At 69.3% G+C, this 16375-nt stretch overlaps 1 protein-coding gene across 1 annotated transcript; it reads left to right on the top strand.

Moving 5' to 3' along the window:
• The first annotated feature begins 211 nt into the window (after window positions 1–211).
• On the top strand, window positions 212–16138 carry WDR90 (WD repeat domain 90). The gene is made up of 41 exons (XM_045544774.1): window positions 212–273; window positions 540–631; window positions 777–953; window positions 1032–1140; window positions 1275–1445; window positions 1752–1866; window positions 1962–2029; window positions 2437–2540; window positions 2618–2836; window positions 2952–3014; window positions 3194–3262; window positions 3970–4080; window positions 4207–4352; window positions 4425–4482; window positions 5215–5333; window positions 5485–5646; window positions 5725–5855; window positions 5923–6039; window positions 6413–6648; window positions 6770–6909; window positions 7172–7302; window positions 7752–7882; window positions 8262–8408; window positions 8558–8686; window positions 8871–9102; window positions 9262–9750; window positions 9997–10088; window positions 10445–10598; window positions 10836–10957; window positions 11122–11281; window positions 11374–11564; window positions 11675–11843; window positions 11999–12104; window positions 12375–12546; window positions 14071–14193; window positions 14322–14496; window positions 14602–14732; window positions 14830–14973; window positions 15049–15168; window positions 15301–15385; window positions 15746–16138. The coding sequence occupies exons 1-41, from the start codon at window positions 264–266 to the stop codon at window positions 15901–15903; spliced, it is 5778 nt and encodes a 1925-aa protein (XP_045400730.1). The 5' UTR covers window positions 212–263; the 3' UTR covers window positions 15904–16138.
• Window positions 16139–16375: the final 237 nt, after the last annotated feature.

Here is a 16375-nt window from a genome sequence, read left to right on the forward strand (position 1 = left end):
CCTGAGAGGATCAGCAAGCGCCCCTGGGTGCCACAGCTGGTCGCGCTAGAGCGCGCGCTGGGCGGAGTCTTGGAGCGGCCCTGAGCGGGGCGGGTGCCCGAGCAGGTGCCCCGAGGCGTCCCGGCGCCGCGCGTGCACGTGTGCCCTGGGCGCCGCCATGACGGCGGAAGTGGCGCCGTTGCTAGGCGGCCGTTGCTAGGCGCCGCGCTGCGTGCCCTGCGTGGGGCGCGGCGGCCGAGGCGGGAAGCGCGAGCGGTGGCGCCATGGCCCCGGGTAGCGGCGCGCGCGGGTCTGGGGGTTCGGCCGGTCTGGGTGGGGCGAGCCGGGGTCCGGGCGGGCTGGGGCGGGGGTCCCAGGGTCCCGAGGGTCCCGGGGGTCCCGGGGGCGGCGGCCGGAGCGCGCAGCGGCCCTGGCTGGGCCCCGAGGTCAGAGCCCCGGCCTGGGCCCGGCTGCCCTCGCTGCTGCTGGCGTCGCTGGCGGCGACACTGCGTGGCCCGCTCTGGGGGCCGGCTCCTCACCCCCGGTGCCCTTCCCCGCAGCGTGGCAGCAGCCCTTCCTCAACGTCTTCAGACACTTCAAGGTGGACGAGTGGAAGCGGTCCACCAAGGAGGGGGACGTGGCCGTGGTGACGGTGCGTGGGCCGGGACCCGGCGGCAGGAGCCCAGCGCCCTTCCTTTTCTGCTGGGGACCTCCCTGCACCACCCGAGGGTCACCGGGTCGGGGCTTCTCCCGGGTGCGCCGGGCCTGTCAGTGGACGCGGGCTGCCATCTCCCCAGGACAAGACCCTGAGGGGCCGCGTGTACCGCATCCGGGGCTTGGTCCCTGCCGGCAGCTACATCCAGCTCCCCAGGACCAGCACACAGTCCCTGGGGCTGACGGGGCGCTACCTGTACCTGCTCTTCCGGCCCCTGCCCAGCAAGCACTTTGTCATCCACCTGGACGTGGCCACTGAGGTACCGAGCCTGGTCACAGGCTGTGTGTGGGGGCCCCGCGCCCCTGCTCCCACTTCTCAAAGCCACTCTGCCCTGCAGGACAGCCAGGTCGTCCGCGTGTCCTTCTCCAGCCTCTTCAAGGAGTTCAAGTCCACGGCCACGTGGCTTCAGTTCCCCTTTGTCTTCGAGGCCAGGACATCCGAGAGAGGTGGCACTGAACCTGGGGGTGCAGGCCCAGCCTGGCTCTCGTGTGGCACGGGGGGCTGTGACAGCGTGGGGCCCCAGCTGTGGGAGTCGGGCTGTCACGAGGCGCGGTGCTGACCCTGCCTGCCTGTCCCGTAGACCTGGCGGGTGCGGCGCCCCCGGGCGCCCGCTGGACCTTCCTGCAGCTCGACCTGCAGGACACCCTCCTGCTCTACCTGAACCGCAGCTACAGCCACCTCAAGAGTGTCAGGCTGTGCGCCAGCCTGCTGGTCAGGAATCTGTACACCAGCGACCTGCGGTTTGACCCAGGTGAGGGCCGCTTGCACACCCCGCGCTCAGCGGAAGCCGGCTGCCTTCCCGACCCCATGCTGGTCCCCACTTCCTCCCTCACCCCAAGTTCTCAGCCCGGCAGGGGCCCGATCCTGGTGCGTGACGGAGGTGCCTGTGCCACCCGGTCTTGGAGCTCCGGCCTGGTGCAGCTGGAGGCCTGAGCCTCCCCCTGCCGCGGCAGCCCTGGGGCGGAGGTGGTGGGCGCCTGGCGTTGAGTCCCGCCTGGGCCTGGGAGAGGCAGTCAGACAGGCCTCCCTTGATCTGGTGTAAGCTTGTTCCTTGTAGCTGTCACTGTCACGGGGGCCCAGAGGGCCAAGCTGCCCGTCACTCCTGTGCCTCGAGAGATGGCGTTCCCGGTGCCGAAGGGGGAGAGCTGGCACGAGCGCTATGTCCATGTCCGGTGAGTGGCTCCGCCTGTCTCAAGGGAGACCTGGGTGCGCAGCGGGCAGGTGGGCGCTTGGCCCCCGGGTGTTGAGTCTCCACCCGCCCGCCTAGGTTTCCACGCGACAGCATGGAGATGCCTCCGGAGCGGGCTCCCAAGAGCTGTTCTCCTGCAGAGGCAGGTGGGCCTGTGGGGTCAGAGTGCACCCGGGGTCAGGCCTGCAGGCGCGTGCAGCTGGGCGGGAGGGGAGGATTGGGAGGGGCCCCGGCGGTGTTGTGGTTGCCGTGGCATCTGCCCAGGGCTGCGTGTGGGCAGGCGCAGGGACAGGGCAAGCCCATAGGATGCAAACTCCCGAAACCACGTGGGAGGTCTGTGCCTGGGGGGGGGGCCCTAAGCTTCTCAGCTGGAAGAGGGGGGTCCCAGGGCCGGGGTGGAGGGTGAGCGGCCGTGTTGGTGTGGCTTCTGTCCCGCAGAGCAGGTGAGGCCGGGAACGTTTGTGGTCTCCCCTGGCCTGGCCCCGCGGCCTCGCCTCCCCAGGCACCCTGTGCACTGCTCAGCCAGTGACTGGGGCTCCTGGCTCCGTTGCAGTCCTCCTGGGCCCTGTGCCGCGGCCTCTCCCCGGCCTGGTGGCCGGCAGCAAACCCATGCAGGACAGCGTGTCCCCTACGGTCCAGACTCCCAGCCCCACAGCCGTGAGTGCCGCCTCCCCGCAAGACAGGGCTGGGACATGGTGGCCCCAGGGTGCTGGCGGACACTTATACCCCCACAGCCCTGCCAGGCCCCTGTGGCGCCCAGGCCCCTCCCAGAGGTCAGCCTGTCCTGCGAGTGCTCGGAGATCCCCAGCCTGGGTGGCCCCAGCGTGCGCAGCCGAGAGCCGTCGGCCCAGAGAGAGTCCGCCACTGTGGACGTGGCCGCCGACGGTGTCCACGTTTTTGCTCACGAGTCAGCTGTGGTGCCCATGGCCCTTGGGGACACCGGCTCCCGAGAAGTGAGTGCCTGTCCCAGAGCAGCAGGGCTGGGCCCGGTGTGGGCTGGGCTGCTGGGCCTGTGGCTGCCACGCGCTGCGTCCGGGCAGCCGGTCTCTGACGGTCTCTCGTCATCAGCCTCCTGGCAGGAAGCAGAGCTGGCAGGAGGCAGCGTCGGGCAAGAAGGTCCCTGGACAGAGAGTAAGGAAGAGCCCCAGGTGGTCTGTGGGTGCAGGACCCGGGGTCCCTTGGAGCCCGGCAGTTTCCTGCCCCAGTGCAGCCCGTGGGGGATCTTTCCTGAGAGGCGGGGCCCAGCCCTGGGCGGGGCGGGGGCCGTGCCCTCCCGGATCTCACCCCACAGTCACCGGTCACCGTTGCAGCACTTCCTCCCGGACCCGATCCTGAGGCTCAAGAGGGTCATCGGCTTTGGGGGCCACAGCACCAAATGGGTGAGGGTCTCACACTGTGTCCAGGACAACTCCTGCTGGGTAGCAAGTGTCAGGGAAGACCCGGTGTAGCCCCGAGTTGTCCGAGGGTCCCCAGCTCCCTCAGGGTGCAAGGCCCTTCCCCCCAAGACTTTGCTGGTTTCCCTCGGTTTTCAGATGCCCACCCTGCCCCTGCCCCCGCGTTTCCTCCTGGACCACCCAGGCTTCCCAGGCCATAGGTGTTTCCTGGGGCCCCGGCTGGGTTAAGGTGCTGGTTAAAACGCTCACTTACACCCGTAGTTTCTGATGAGCACCGTCCAGCCACGTGGGGCCAGGTTGTGGGTGTGACCTCGGTCCCGGATGGTTGAGGTGGGTGTTCCAGGGGAGGAGGAGCCCCACTGGGAGAAGAGGTTCCCTGCCACTCCCCACAGCCCTGGGCACCTGTCAGGCCCCCCTGGGCGCAGGCTCTGAGTCTTTGGGGCCGTTTGGTCTTTTGTTACCCGAAGCCCAGTGTTTCCTGCCCTGGAGCAGGGCCTGGGCGGCGTGTGTGCACGTATGTTGCTGTTCTCTGTGCACGTGTGGTGTGGGGTGGACGTGCCCGCTCTCCTGCCCCAGGTGGCCGTCCGTGTGCAGGTGTGTGTGGCTGGCTGCCACACTGTCCTCTCTGGGTCTGGGGGAGAGGACGCTGACTCCAGGCACCACTGGTGACGTCAGCTGGCCCCTCGTGCCAGGCCCTGTGGACCAAGGACGGGGCGGCTGTTGTCTACCCCTGCCACGCGGCCATCGTCGTCCTGCGCATCCACACGGGGGAGCAGCGCCTCCTCCTCGGCCACACGGACAAGGTGGGTGCCGCTGGCCCAGGCGTGCAGGCCCGCAGGACGCCGCGGTTCCGCGCCGCGGAGCAGCCGTGCGAGGGCTTTCCCGGAGGCAGGGCCCAGGCCGCCCCCCTCAGCCTCTGCCCCCCCCAGGTCTCTGCCCTGGCGCTGGACGGCGGCGGCGTGCTGCTGGCCTCGGCCCAGGCACGGCCGCCCTGCGTGCTGCGGCTCTGGGACTTCCAGACCGGCGCGTGCCTGTCCCTGTTCCGGAGTCCGATGCAGGCTGTCAGCGTCCTCAGGTGGGCGCGGGGTCTCCGCCGGGGGAGGGGGGACGGCCCGGGCGAGGCTAACCGCCCCCTCCTCGCCCACAGCTTCTCCGGCAGCGGGGCCGTTCTCTGCGGTGTCGGCAGGGACCGCCACGGGAGGACGGTAAGGGCCTGGCCGGGGGGCAGCGGTGGCCCTGAGGCAGCGCAGGGATTGCTGGCCAGGGTCCCTTTTGTGCCTTTCTGTTCACTAAAGCAACGCGGGTCGTCCGTTTTAGAAACAAGTCCGTCGGATCGTATGGGCTGAAAGCAGAAATTTTGTTTGGAAATAGAATCCTTGGGGGTAAAAAAAGGACAAGAACTTTCAAAAGCCCAAATGACTTAATAAATGCCGACGCCGTGTGCCCGGGGCCCTGCGCACCCTGGGGACGGCCCACCAGCATGTGACAGACCCACACGGGTCACCTCACGCTCCCGCTTGTCCGTCCTCACGTGGCGCTGGCCGCTTTAAGCTGGCGTCGGCGCGACCCGGCCCCTTCTCTGGCGGCGTCCGGTGGGGAGACGGGGTCTTCGCACGCCAGCAGCTCTGAAGTTGGCCCGTGTGCGGGGCTTGGTGGCGCCTGGCAGTGCTGCGGCGTCCTAGCGAGGCGCCACGGGGACGCCTCTCCATTCTTACCCGCCCTCCTCCTCAAGGGTGGGCTCGTACTTTCCGTGTCTGCCGGTGGGGCTGCCGCACCCGGCTTTGCCGCGTCTGGGTGCCGGCAGGTGCAGGGCCGGTTCCTCCACACAGAGCAGCCGACTCCCGTGGGAGGGAAAAGCCGCCCGATCTGTGCGCAGCCGGGACCCGGTGAGGCGGGCGGGCGTCTGCGCCCTGGAGTTCAGTGTGCGCTCGCTGCAGGTGGTGGTGGCTTGGGACACAGGCCCGGTGGGCCGCGGCGGCGAGGTGGCCGTGCTCGCCAAGGTGCACACTGACTTTGACGTCCAGGCCTTCCGGGTTGCCTCCTTTGATGGGACCAGGTGTGTGGCGTGGCCAGTCCGCCCGTGGCGTCGGGCAGCGTCCGTCCTCCCTGGCCAGGGGCCCTGGGTCACAGCCCCGGTCCGCGTGTGTCTGGTTGTCTCGCGGGGTCAAGGGCCCCAGGCACGCTCACCGTCGCCCACGCCCCCACAGGATGGCGTCGTGCGGGCAGGGCAGCGTGCGGCTGTGGCGGCTGCGTGGTGCGGTGCTGCGCTCCTGCCCCGTGGACCTTGGGGAGCACCGAGCGCTGCAGTTCACCGACCTGGCCTTCGGGCCGGCCCAGGACGGCTGCCGGGAGTCCTCGGCCCAGACGCTGTGAGTCCTGCCCTTCCCCGCGCCAGCCCAGCCCCCCACCCCGCAGGGCCCCGGCTCACCTGCCGCCTCCTCGGGCAGCTACGTGTGCAGCCGCGGCGGCCACGTCCTGGAGATCGACCCCCAGCGCAGGGCCGTGCGGTGCGCCCGCTGCCTGCTGCCCACGCGGACCTCCAGTGGCCCCCACCCGCAGACGCAGACCCTCAGCTCAGGTAGGCTGCCCGCTGCGTGGGGGGGGGGTGGCCCCGATGCCAAGGCACTGACCCCCCCGGCCCCCAGGCCCCGGCGTCACCATCAGCAGTCTCAGTGTGTCCCCGACGCTGTGTGCCGTGGGCTCCGAGGACGGCTCCCTGCGGCTCTGGCCCCTGGACTTCTCCTCGGTGCTCCTGGAGGCGGGTGAGGCTGCGTCGGCTCTCGGCCCGGGGGCAGCATCGCTGGGGGCTCCTGTGGTGTGGGGGAAGGGCCTGGGCTGGACAGGGCGTCACGGGGTCGCCGGGCTGTGTCCTGAGCCCAGGGCCCACCGCCGCCAGGCCCGCCTGTGCGCCGGCTGCACTCGGGGCCCGGGAGCAGGGGTGGTGGGGGAGGCCGCCTCACGGCCCTGGGCCCCGCCTGCCCGGGGTGGAGTCTCAGGGTGCTGCTTCTCCCAGCCTGCGGGGACCGGGGAGGGGGGCCTGGAGGACAGAGTAGATCTGCCTGTGCCTCAGGGACCCAGACGCCCGAGCAGCTGCCTGGGGTCAGCTCTGGTGCCCTTTGACCCTCCGGCGCACAGAGCACGAGGGCCCCGTCAGCTGGGTCTGCGTCAGCCCCGACGGCCTCCGTGTGCTGTCCGCCACCGCCACGGGCCACCTGGGCGTCCTGGACGTCCCGTCGCGGGAGTACCGCGTGCTGGCCCGCGCCCACACGGCCCCGGTGCTGGCGTTGTCCACGGAGCGGAGCCGTGGGCACCTGGCCACCGTGTCCCAGGACCGCACGGTTCGCATCTGGGACCTGGCCACCCTGCGGCAGGTGGGGTGTGGCGGGGGCGGGGAGGTGAGGGGGCCCGAGGCCCTGCCGCGGGGGCCCCCCGGAGAGCCCTCACCCCGGCTCTCGTGGCCCCTGCCCCTCCTCCCCCGCCTCTGCCCTGCAGCTCTATGACTTCGCGTCCCCCGAGGACGCCCCGTGTGCTGTCACCTTCCACCCCACGCGGCCGGCCTTCTTCTGTGGCTTCAGCAGCGGGGCCGTGCGCGCATTCAGCCTGGAGGCCGCCGAGGTGCTGGTGGAACACACGTGGGTGCCCTGCTGGCTGCCCCCCGGGGGCTGGGGCTGCACGGGGACCCCGCAGTGGGAGCCGGGGGCGGGGCGGGGCGGTTGCTGGATCCCTGGGGGCTGTTCCCTGGTGGGGGGGTCACCTGCAGGACAGCGGCGCTGCCCACAGCCAGGCCAGGTGGCTGGAGGGTCGGGAGCAGCGGGGCTCTCGGGGCTCTCGGGGCTCCCGGCTCCCGGCTAGGCTCCCGGGCTGAGGCCAGTGGCCGCCCCATGTCTGCCGCAGGTGTCCCCGAGGAGCCATCACGGGCCTGGCTGTCACTCCGGACGGAGGCCTCCTGTTCAGCTCCTGTTCTCAGGGCAGCCTGGCCCAGTACAGCTGTGCCGGGCCCCGGTGCCACGTCCTGCGCGTGGCAGGTCAGGCTGGTCGCCGAGGGCGGGGGTGGCCCTGGGTCCTGGTCCTCTTGCCAAGCCCTGTGTGGGGCTGCGCAGCCGCCTGCAGTAGCCTTGTCCAGGCCCCGGGGAGGGTGTGGTTTGGGTTTCTCCAGCCCCCCAAAGCTAGAGGCTCGCTGGGCTCTGCCTGGGAGGAGCTAGGGGGGCCTGAGTGCCAGGGCAACGGGGGGTGAGGCCCAGCCTGAGTGCGTCTGCTGTGTCCACGGCCACCGTAACTCGGCCAGCGGCCACTTGGGGGTCACTCCTCGCCCACGAGGACTCCCAGCGCCCCTGGTGGCACCTGGTGCTTGGCTGCATCTGGCCCCTACGCCCACGCCCCGTGGATGCCGAGGGACCTGCTTTCCTGGCTGATGTTTCCTGAGGGTGCGGCAGGCCCTCCCCCACCCAGCTGACCCCTGCCCTGTGTGCCACAGCCAACGTCGTGTGCCCCAATGCTCCCCTGAGCCCCAACACCCTGGCGGTCAGTGGGGACAGCCGCCTGCTGGCCTTTGTGGGCCCCTCCAAGTGCACAGTGACCGTCGTGGACCCGGCCTCCCTGGACGAGGTGAGTCAGCGGGGCCTCCCGGCTCCGGGGTGGGTGGGCCTTGCCAGGCTGGTGGAAGGGCCTGGTCCATGCTTTGCACACCGGCTGCCACGAGGCCCTCGGCCTGGTGAGGCACGTGGGGGGCCGGGGCAGGTGGGCGGCTGCGGTCACTCAGCAGCAGGACCCAGGAGCGGCTGCACCTTGTGGGCACAGAGGGCAGCTCAGCCAAGGGGTGCTGGGCTGGCCTGGCTCCCCCAGGGGAGGGCCAGCTCCCATGCGGGGCAGGTGGTGCCCAGGTGTCAGGTGGGCATCCCTGAGGCCATCTCCCTCCCAAGCCTGGCTCTGGGTGGCACCGGCTCTGCCGGGAGGTCCAGACCAGTGGCCACCTGCTGTCCCCCAGCTGCTGCGGGTCGATGTCGGCACCCCAGGCCCGGACTCCGCAGTGGCCGTCTGCTTTGGTCCCACGGCCCTGGGCCACCTGCTGGTGTCCACGTCGTCCGGCAGAGTCGTGGTGCTGGATGCCACGTCAGGCCGCACTGTCCGGGAGGTGAGCCACGCCAGCGGCCTGCCCTCCCCTCCCCTCCGGTCTCAGCCTCTGTGCCCGCAGCCCCTCTGCGGGGCTGGGGTGCGTCGCCCACCCGGCAAGGAGGGGCGGCTCCTGGCCGCCTGCCGACCCTGCAGGGACTCTCTGTGCAGCTGTGCGGCGCCCACCCCGCGGCGTGCCCCTCCCTGGCCCTCAGCGAGGATGCCCGCTTCCTGCTGACGGCCGCCGGCCGGGCCGTCACCGTGTGGGACTACTCAGCACAGCCCAGCCCCGGCTCCCAGGTGTGTGGGGGCGGGGAGTGGAGGGTGACCCGGGGACCCTCCGCCTGCTGGGACCTGGGGCCTCGTGGTGCCGCTCGCTCTGCCCAGTCCAGCGGGTCTGGGGGCTCATGCCAGGCCTGGGTGTGGTGAGCGCAGTGTCCACAGCCACACCCAGGGCCCCGCACGTGACACCTGTCGCCCCCAGGTGTACATCGGCCACTCGGAGCCCGTGCGGGCTGTGGCCTTCACCCCCGACCAGCAGCAGGTCCTCAGCGCGGGGGATGTCGTCTTCCTCTGGGACATCGTGGCCACCTCTGAGAGGCAAGTGTCCGTCCTGGACCGTGTCTGCCCAAGCCTCCTGCCGGGCCCCCTGACACCTTCTCCTTGTCTCCTCAGTGACCGGAGCTTGCCCAGGCCCCCCCCAGCCCGTGAGGCCGGTGAGTGGCCCATGCTCCACGGGAGAGGGCGGGCGTGGAAATGCCACAGGTGTGCTGACCCTGGGGCTGGGCCTGCGGCCACCTTGGGCCTCGTGGCATCGGCCTGCCCCGGGGGGTGGGGAGGCCAGCCACTCTCCCTCTGCCGGCCTTGGCCTTGAGCGCGGCTCCTTCGTCCCCAGGCCCGGGCCCAGGACAGCTGGAGGACGCAGCATCTGGGGCCAGTGGGCTCCCTCGGCCACAGGCGCCTCTGCCATCGCAGGGCCCCCCGCTGCGGCCAGACGTCCGAGCCGGGCCCCTTGAGGGCGATGATGGTGAGGGGCGGGGGTCCTGCGGGTCCGGGAGGTCACGGGGCCAAACTGCGGCACCTGTGCGTGTCCAGCCCCGGGGTGTGGCTGCCATCACCTCACTGCCGGAGGCGCGGGCGGGTCAGGGAGGGGCTCCTTTTCTCTCCCCACTGCCCCGCAGACGCACTCACCACCTCGAGTGAGGAAGGACCCTGTGAGAAAAGTCGCAGCCCCGAGGGGCTTTGCCAGGCCTCAGGCCCACCCGAGCTGGAGGAGAAGGCCGGCGGGGCTGGAGACGGGGCCCGGGGGGCTACAGGTGGCTCCTGGGAGCTGGCCGTGCCCCCCTCTCCCTGCGGCTGCCCCCGTGAGCAGCGGAGGGCGGGGAGGGCCCGCTGGCGACCGGGGTGGCGTCCCAGTGAAGGGGCCGGGCTGCCCCGCTAGTCAGGTGTCTCCCCAGTGATGCGGTGAGGCCGCCTGCAGGGCGCGTGGCGAGTGTGGGGTCCCCGTGGGGGGTGGGATGCGGCGAGGCTGGCGACTGTGCGCAGTGCGGCATCTCCGAACGGTGGCCGGGCGGTTCCGCGTCACGTGGTTTCTTTCTCTTTCCTGCCAGGCGCCCAGAGCACCGGGAAGGGGGGTGCCCAGCCCAGTGCCCACCTGGGCTCCTGCAAGCACTTCCGGGCGTGCCACACGCCACCCGCCAAGGTCCGCCGCGGCCCCCACTCGGGCAGGGAGGCTTCCAGGAGCCCTTTCCTCCCCTCTCCGGGTTCCCTGGGGTCTCAGGGCTGTGTTCGAGCAGTGTCCAAAACGGACAGTGCTCTGGGCCTTGGGGACTGGTCACCTCTCCGCCCTGCACCCACACTCCTGCCACCCCACCGGCATCCTGCTGACGCCCCGTCCTCCCATCACCTGGCAGGTGCCCTTCCTGAGAGCCCCTGGCCTTGTGCCCCTCCCCGGCTGCAGTCCCCCACCCCGGCTTCCCCGTCCACATCCTCCAGTCTCCCACCCCCACCCCGTCCCCCGCTGGCCTGGGTGTGGCCCAATCTGCCTCCCACCTGTAGGCCCCGGGGCCCCGGCCGGGCGACGCCAGCGCCAGGTCTGCTTCCTCGCAGAGCGTCTGCTTCCCCCCTGCCGGCAGCGCGCGGCTGCGTCTGAAGGCCGTCCTGGGCTACAGTGGGCGCGGCCGGGCCAACATGGTCTGGAGGCCGGACACAGGTGGGAGCCAGGCGCCCGCTCTGCACCCCGCCGAAAAGCCGCAGGGTGGAGCCCACTCCGTCCACCCGAGGCCGGGCCCGGGGGCAGAGCAGCCGCAGCCATCAGTTCGGGGCGCTGCGTTCTGGTGCCCTAGCGCACCTCCCCCGTGAGCCCCGTGCCTGCTGGGTGACGGGGACGATGTGGCCTCTCGAGACTGTGCCCTGCTGCGGCCTCCAGGCATCACCCCCCTGCCCGCAGGCTTCTTTGCCTACACGTGTGGCCGCCTGGTGGTGGTGGAAGACCTGCACTCTGGCGCCCAGCAGCACTGGCACGGCCACCCCGAGGACATCTCCACGCTGGCCCTCAGCCATGATGCCCAGGTGCCCCCCTTGGGTTGGCCGCCTCCGCGCCAGGTCACCGTGTGCCATGGAGCCGGCTCCTGGGCTGCTGCTGGCTCTTGCTACCAGAGACAGCACAAGCGGCCCAGAGCCGGGGGCCCAGCTGCCACGCCCTGCCCTCCGACTGACCGCCTTCCCTCCGCCAGGTCCTGGTTTCTGCCTCGGGCCGCAGCCGCGCGGCTGCCCACTGTCAGATCCGCGTCTGGGATGTGTCTGGGGGCCTCTGCCAGCATCTCCTGTCTCATCATGGCACTGCCGTGCAGGCCCTGGCCTTTTCGCCGGACGACAGGCTCCTTGTCACGCTGGGTCAGCTGGCGGGGCAGTGGGAGGGTGGGAGCTTCCCTGGGACCCCTGGGAGGCTGGACCCGTGTCTGACACGGTGCCCACGGACCCCCCAGGGGACCGTGGCGACTGCACCCTTGCCGTGTGGAGCACAGCCACCTACGACCTCGTGTGCTCCACCCGCCTCCTGGAGCCGGTGCGTGCCGTGGCCTTCAGCCCCTGGGACGCCCACAAGCTCACGTGCTTGGGGCAGCGTGCCGTCACCTTCTGGCTCCTGCAGCAGTGTGGGGCGGACATCAGCCTCCAGGTGCTGGGCCGCCGGGTCAGGTGCTCGAGTTCGGAGGCGGTTTTGGGGGATGGGGTCTGGCTGGGCCCCCAGAACATCACTGACCCACGGCCACCCTTGTGCCCTGCCAGGTGCACCGAGAAGCAGTCCCTGAGGCGGTGGGGGTGGGTGAGCTGACCTCACTCTGCTACGGGCCCCGCCCCCTGGTCTACTGCGGCTCCAGCTCCGGCCAGGTCTGTGTCTGGGACACGCATGCAGGCCGCTGCTTCCTGGCCTGGGAGGCGGACGACAGCGAGATTGGTGGGTGCCCAGCCCAGGCCCTGTGGCCCCTTGACGGCCGGGGACCGTTGTCTCAGCTGGGGCAGCGGGACCTGGCCGCGAGTCCCAGGCTCCAGGCAGTCCTGTGGCCCGGGGCGTTTGGGGATGGCTGCTGACGGCCCCTTGCTGCCCTGCAGGCGTGTTGCTGTGCTCGGGCCCCAGGCTGGTCAGCGGCAGCGGGGCGAGGCGTCTGCGCCTGTGGGCCGTGGGGACCGTGCAGGAGCTGAGACGCAGGAGTGCCAGGTGGGCTGCCCGGGGGCCTCCGCTCTGCCCCGTCCCCACGTGGCCCAGCTGCAGGCTGCCGTCCCTGACCGGGAGCCCGCGAGCCAGCACTCTGCCCTGCAGCTGTGTCCTCAGCTGGCCCCTCCGTGGGGACGTGCTTGGGCATGACCTGGGCCCGGAGGCCACAGACCCTGGCGGGGGACAGCCCCAGAAGCCCCTCAGCCCCGGGGAGCACTGCCAGGCCCCACGACCCGCTTGGGGACCTGCCGCCTGCTGCTCCCCCACCCGCAGGTCCGGTTCTGTGTTCATGGAACACGAGCTCAGCCTGGACGGGGGTGTGGTGAGCGCCAGCTTCGATGACAGCATGGACATGGGCGTGGTGGGCACCACGGCCGGCACGCTCTGGTACATCAGCTGGGCCGAGGGCACCAGCACCCGCCTGGTCAGCGGCCACAGGAGCAAGGTGAGGCCGCTGGCGTTTCCAGCCTGGGCGAGGGAGGGCGGCAAGTGTCTGTGGCTCCCTCCCCGCGGGTCACCTCTGGCCCCGCCCACCGGGGTTCCCCGTCTGGCTGACCAGTGAAGACAAGCGACCGTTCCAGGCATTCCCAGGACAGGGGCCAGTGACATTCCCAGGACAGGGGCCAGGACAGCCGCAGTGGGCGGCTGAGTTGACTCCTTATTTTTTTTAGAAATGTACATTTTTTTAGAAATGTACATTTATTTATTTGAAGACAATGGTAGAAATTTGAGATGAGTTAGGGTTATTTATCTTTCGTTTTTGGTAGTAGGTTTATTGAGATACAGTTTACATACCGTACACTTTGTCGATTTAAAGTCAGTGGGTTTTGGTTTCTCCAGCAAAGTTGTGCAGCTGTCACCACACTCAATCTTAGAGCATTTTCATCATCCTGGAAGGAAACCCCGTATCTGTTCAGCAGCCACTCCCCATTTGCCCTTTCCCCACCCACTGGCAACCGCTGGTTCGCTCTCTGTCCCTATGGATTTGACACGTGCTGTACATTCCACACGCGAGGACTCCTCTGTCTCCTCTCCCCAAGCACGTGTTTCCCACCACGTAGCAGCATGTCAGCGCCTCACTCCCTCTGTGGCTGAGTAACGCTCCACTGTACGGATAGACCACATTTTGTTTTTCTACCCACCGGGGCATGGACCTTTGAGTCCTGAGTCCCTGACCTGTGCTGGTGGCCGCTGGTGGCTTCCCCAAGCTGTGGACAACAGGCTCAGGCTGTGCGGTTCTGCCCGACACTGGACTCGGCTGAGTCTTGGCAGAGCCTGGGCCCCTCCAGTGGGACATGGACTTCGAGGTCCTGGTCCTGGTCCCAGGGGCCATTATTGTTCAGCTGAACCGACCCAAGTAATTTTTTTTAAAGACGAAATGCATCGTGTTCACACTTACACTTGAAATTCAAATTCGGTCCGAGGTTGTTTCGTTTGACGTCACGAGTGTGCGGTGTTTCGTTTCTCCCGCACCACGTGTCCCCATTCTCAGTGGTGCGCGCGTAGTGCCCCGTCTGCCTTTCCCCTCGCCGTGCACACGGCAACCGCAGGAAAAATCCTACATTACAGCCACCACCGACGTGACCGCTGGACACAGCCAGAGTGTCTTTTTGTGCTTTTGACCTTCAGTCTGCAGCCCTCCAGGGACACTTGGTCACATTGCCACATACCAGATTCCATCAGAACAGCTTTGTGGAATCCTACCCAGTTTGACTGACGGGTGGGCTGTTTTGGGTTGGGATTCACCTAGGTCTAGTGTGGGGACTGCGTGGAGGTCCGGACTATTTGATCACACGTGGAGCTGGCTGGGGCTGCGTGGCCTGGGCGGGGGGACAGATGCTCTTACCTGGACAGCCTGACCCTGGAGGCTGGGGTAGGAAAGGCCTGTGTCTCTTCCTCTGCCCAGGGGCCACCCGGGCTCAGGTAGGGCTAACCGGGTGCCCCTCAGCCCAGCTGTGGGTCCCCGCAGGTGAATGAAGTGGTCTTTAGCCCCAGCGAGTCCCACTGTGCCACCTGTGGCGAGGACGGGAGTGTGCGGGTGTGGTCCCTGGCCAGCCTGGAGCTGGTGATCCAGTTCCAGGTGCTGAACCAGGTAGGTGGTGTGCGGGGCGCAGGGGTGCGTGTGAGGGCCTGGGAAGCCGTGTCCTGCTCCGGCCTCGGTGTGTGCCCGCATCGGCCCCTTCCTGGGGAGGGCTGATGTTCCCCACCTTGGGCCCCCAGAGCTGCCTCTGCCTCGCATGGAGCCCCCCGTCCTGTGGACGCCCAGAGCAGCAGCGGCTGGCGGCGGGCTACAGCGACGGCACGCTGCGCCTCTTCCGCATCTCCCGGACCGCCCTGGAGCTCAAGATGCGCCCCCACCCGTCCGCCCTGACGGCCATTGCCTTCTCCACTGACGGTGAGGAGTTGGGCGTGTAGGTGACGCCACCGTCCCCACCTGGCCCGGGTCAGCTCTCCAGGCTGGCGGCTCACGGGGTGACGGCATGGTCCCCACCCGGCCCAGGTCAGACCGTCCTCTCTGGAGACAAGGATGGGCTGGTGGCTGTGAGCCGCCCTTGCACAGGGATGACCTTCCGAGTGCTGAGTGACCACCGGGGGGCCCCGATCTCCACCATCCAGGTCACGAGCAAAGAGGTGAGGCGGCCTCCAGAGCTGGGGGGGGGGTCAGGGTGCTGGCACACGGGCGGGGCATGTCTGGGCGGAAGGCACCTCTCAGCCCTCCCCCCACCAGTACGGAGACCTGGGGGTGCAGGGCACGGACCTGTGGCTGGCTGCCAGCGGGGACCAGCGGGTCAGCGTCTGGGCCTCCGACTGGCTGTGGAACCACTGTGAGCTCCTGGACTGGCTGAGTTTCCCAACGACTGCTGTCCTGGAGGTAAGACAGTCCCAGTGGCACTGTGGGTGGGGACACAGCTGCCCCCACCACACAGCCTACTGCACCTCCCCACAGACACAGGGCCACCCGCTGCCTGCCCTCGCTGCCTTCTGCCCCTGGGACAGGGTGCTGCTGGTGCACGCAGGCCTTGGTGTGCACAAGGAGGTGATCGTCTACAGCCTCCGCCAGAAGCAGGTGTGCACAGCCTGTCCGCCTGGCACTGGCGCGCCAGGACCCAGGGCTGTGGAGAGGGGGGTCCCCAGGGTGGAGGAGCCTGGACTGACGCTGAGCCCAGAGGCCCCAGAGCCTCCTGCTTGCTGCCCACAGGTGGTGGAGAGGATATCGCTGCCTTTCTTTGCCATATCCCTGAGCCTGTCTCCGGGGGCCCAGCTCATGGCCATCGGCTTCGCTGGTAAGTGCTGGCGGGGATGGGCTCGGGCCGTCTTGGGTGGGACCGAGTGGGCTCACCTGTGCCCCCTCCGAGACATGCACCTCCCCTCCATGCCTGGGGCTTGCAGAAGGGTGGGGGTGCCAGGCCAGGAGCCGCGAGTGAGGCACCGAACATGGCGCCCAGCACGGGGGCCTGAGTGGAGGAGCGGCAGGACTCCAGGGAGGGACTCGCAGGCTCCAGGTGGGGGACCCCGTGGCTCTGATGGGCACCCTCAGCTCTGCTGACCTGTCCCAGCTGCAGCAGGGCCTGGGCTGCGGGGGCACAGGCTCCCCCATGCCCGAGCCCCACCTGGCCCGGCCACCCCGTGCGGTCTGCCCACAGAGTGCGTGCTGAGGCTGGTGGACTGCGCGCTGGGGACTGCCCAGGACTTTGCTGGCCATGGCGGTGCGGTGCAGCTGTGCAGGTTCACCCCGTCCGCCAGGCTGCTCTTCACCGTGGCCCACAACGAGATCCTGGTGTGGGAGGTCACCAGCCACTGAGCCGTGGACCACAGGGCCTGGCAGAGGCAGAGGCCTCGGCAGAGGCTTGACCAAGAAGCCGGATTGTCCATGGCCTCATGCCAGGACAGGTCAGGACTCCGTGTAAATCATCAGGACCACGCTGTTGTGAATGTGGGCAACCTGAAAATACTTAAAATACCTGTTGGGTTTTCACCTAAGGAGTTTTTAATGTTTCCACTTGTAGGTCAAATAAACGTGTGCGTTTATTGCTTTACTACTGCACTGTTGCACTGGCAGTCTGCCCTTCACTCCCTGGCCGTGCCCAGCCTGCGCCCCGCCCCTGAACCCGCGCTCGCTCTCCCGCGGCGCTCCGGCCCCCTGGCCCGCCTACCTGCCCGGGCCGGTCCCGCGCGCACCGAGCCTGCGGTGCCTGGCGCGCCCACGCGGTGGCGCTGCCGCGCAGCCCGGCCCCTCTGGCCCGCCCGGCTCGCTGGTGCGGCTGCGCAATGGG

The sequence above is a fragment of the Lemur catta genome, chromosome 2, assembly GCF_020740605.2.
Source record: "Lemur catta isolate mLemCat1 chromosome 2, mLemCat1.pri, whole genome shotgun sequence".
In the NCBI taxonomy this organism is placed as follows: Eukaryota; Metazoa; Chordata; class Mammalia; order Primates; family Lemuridae; genus Lemur; species Lemur catta.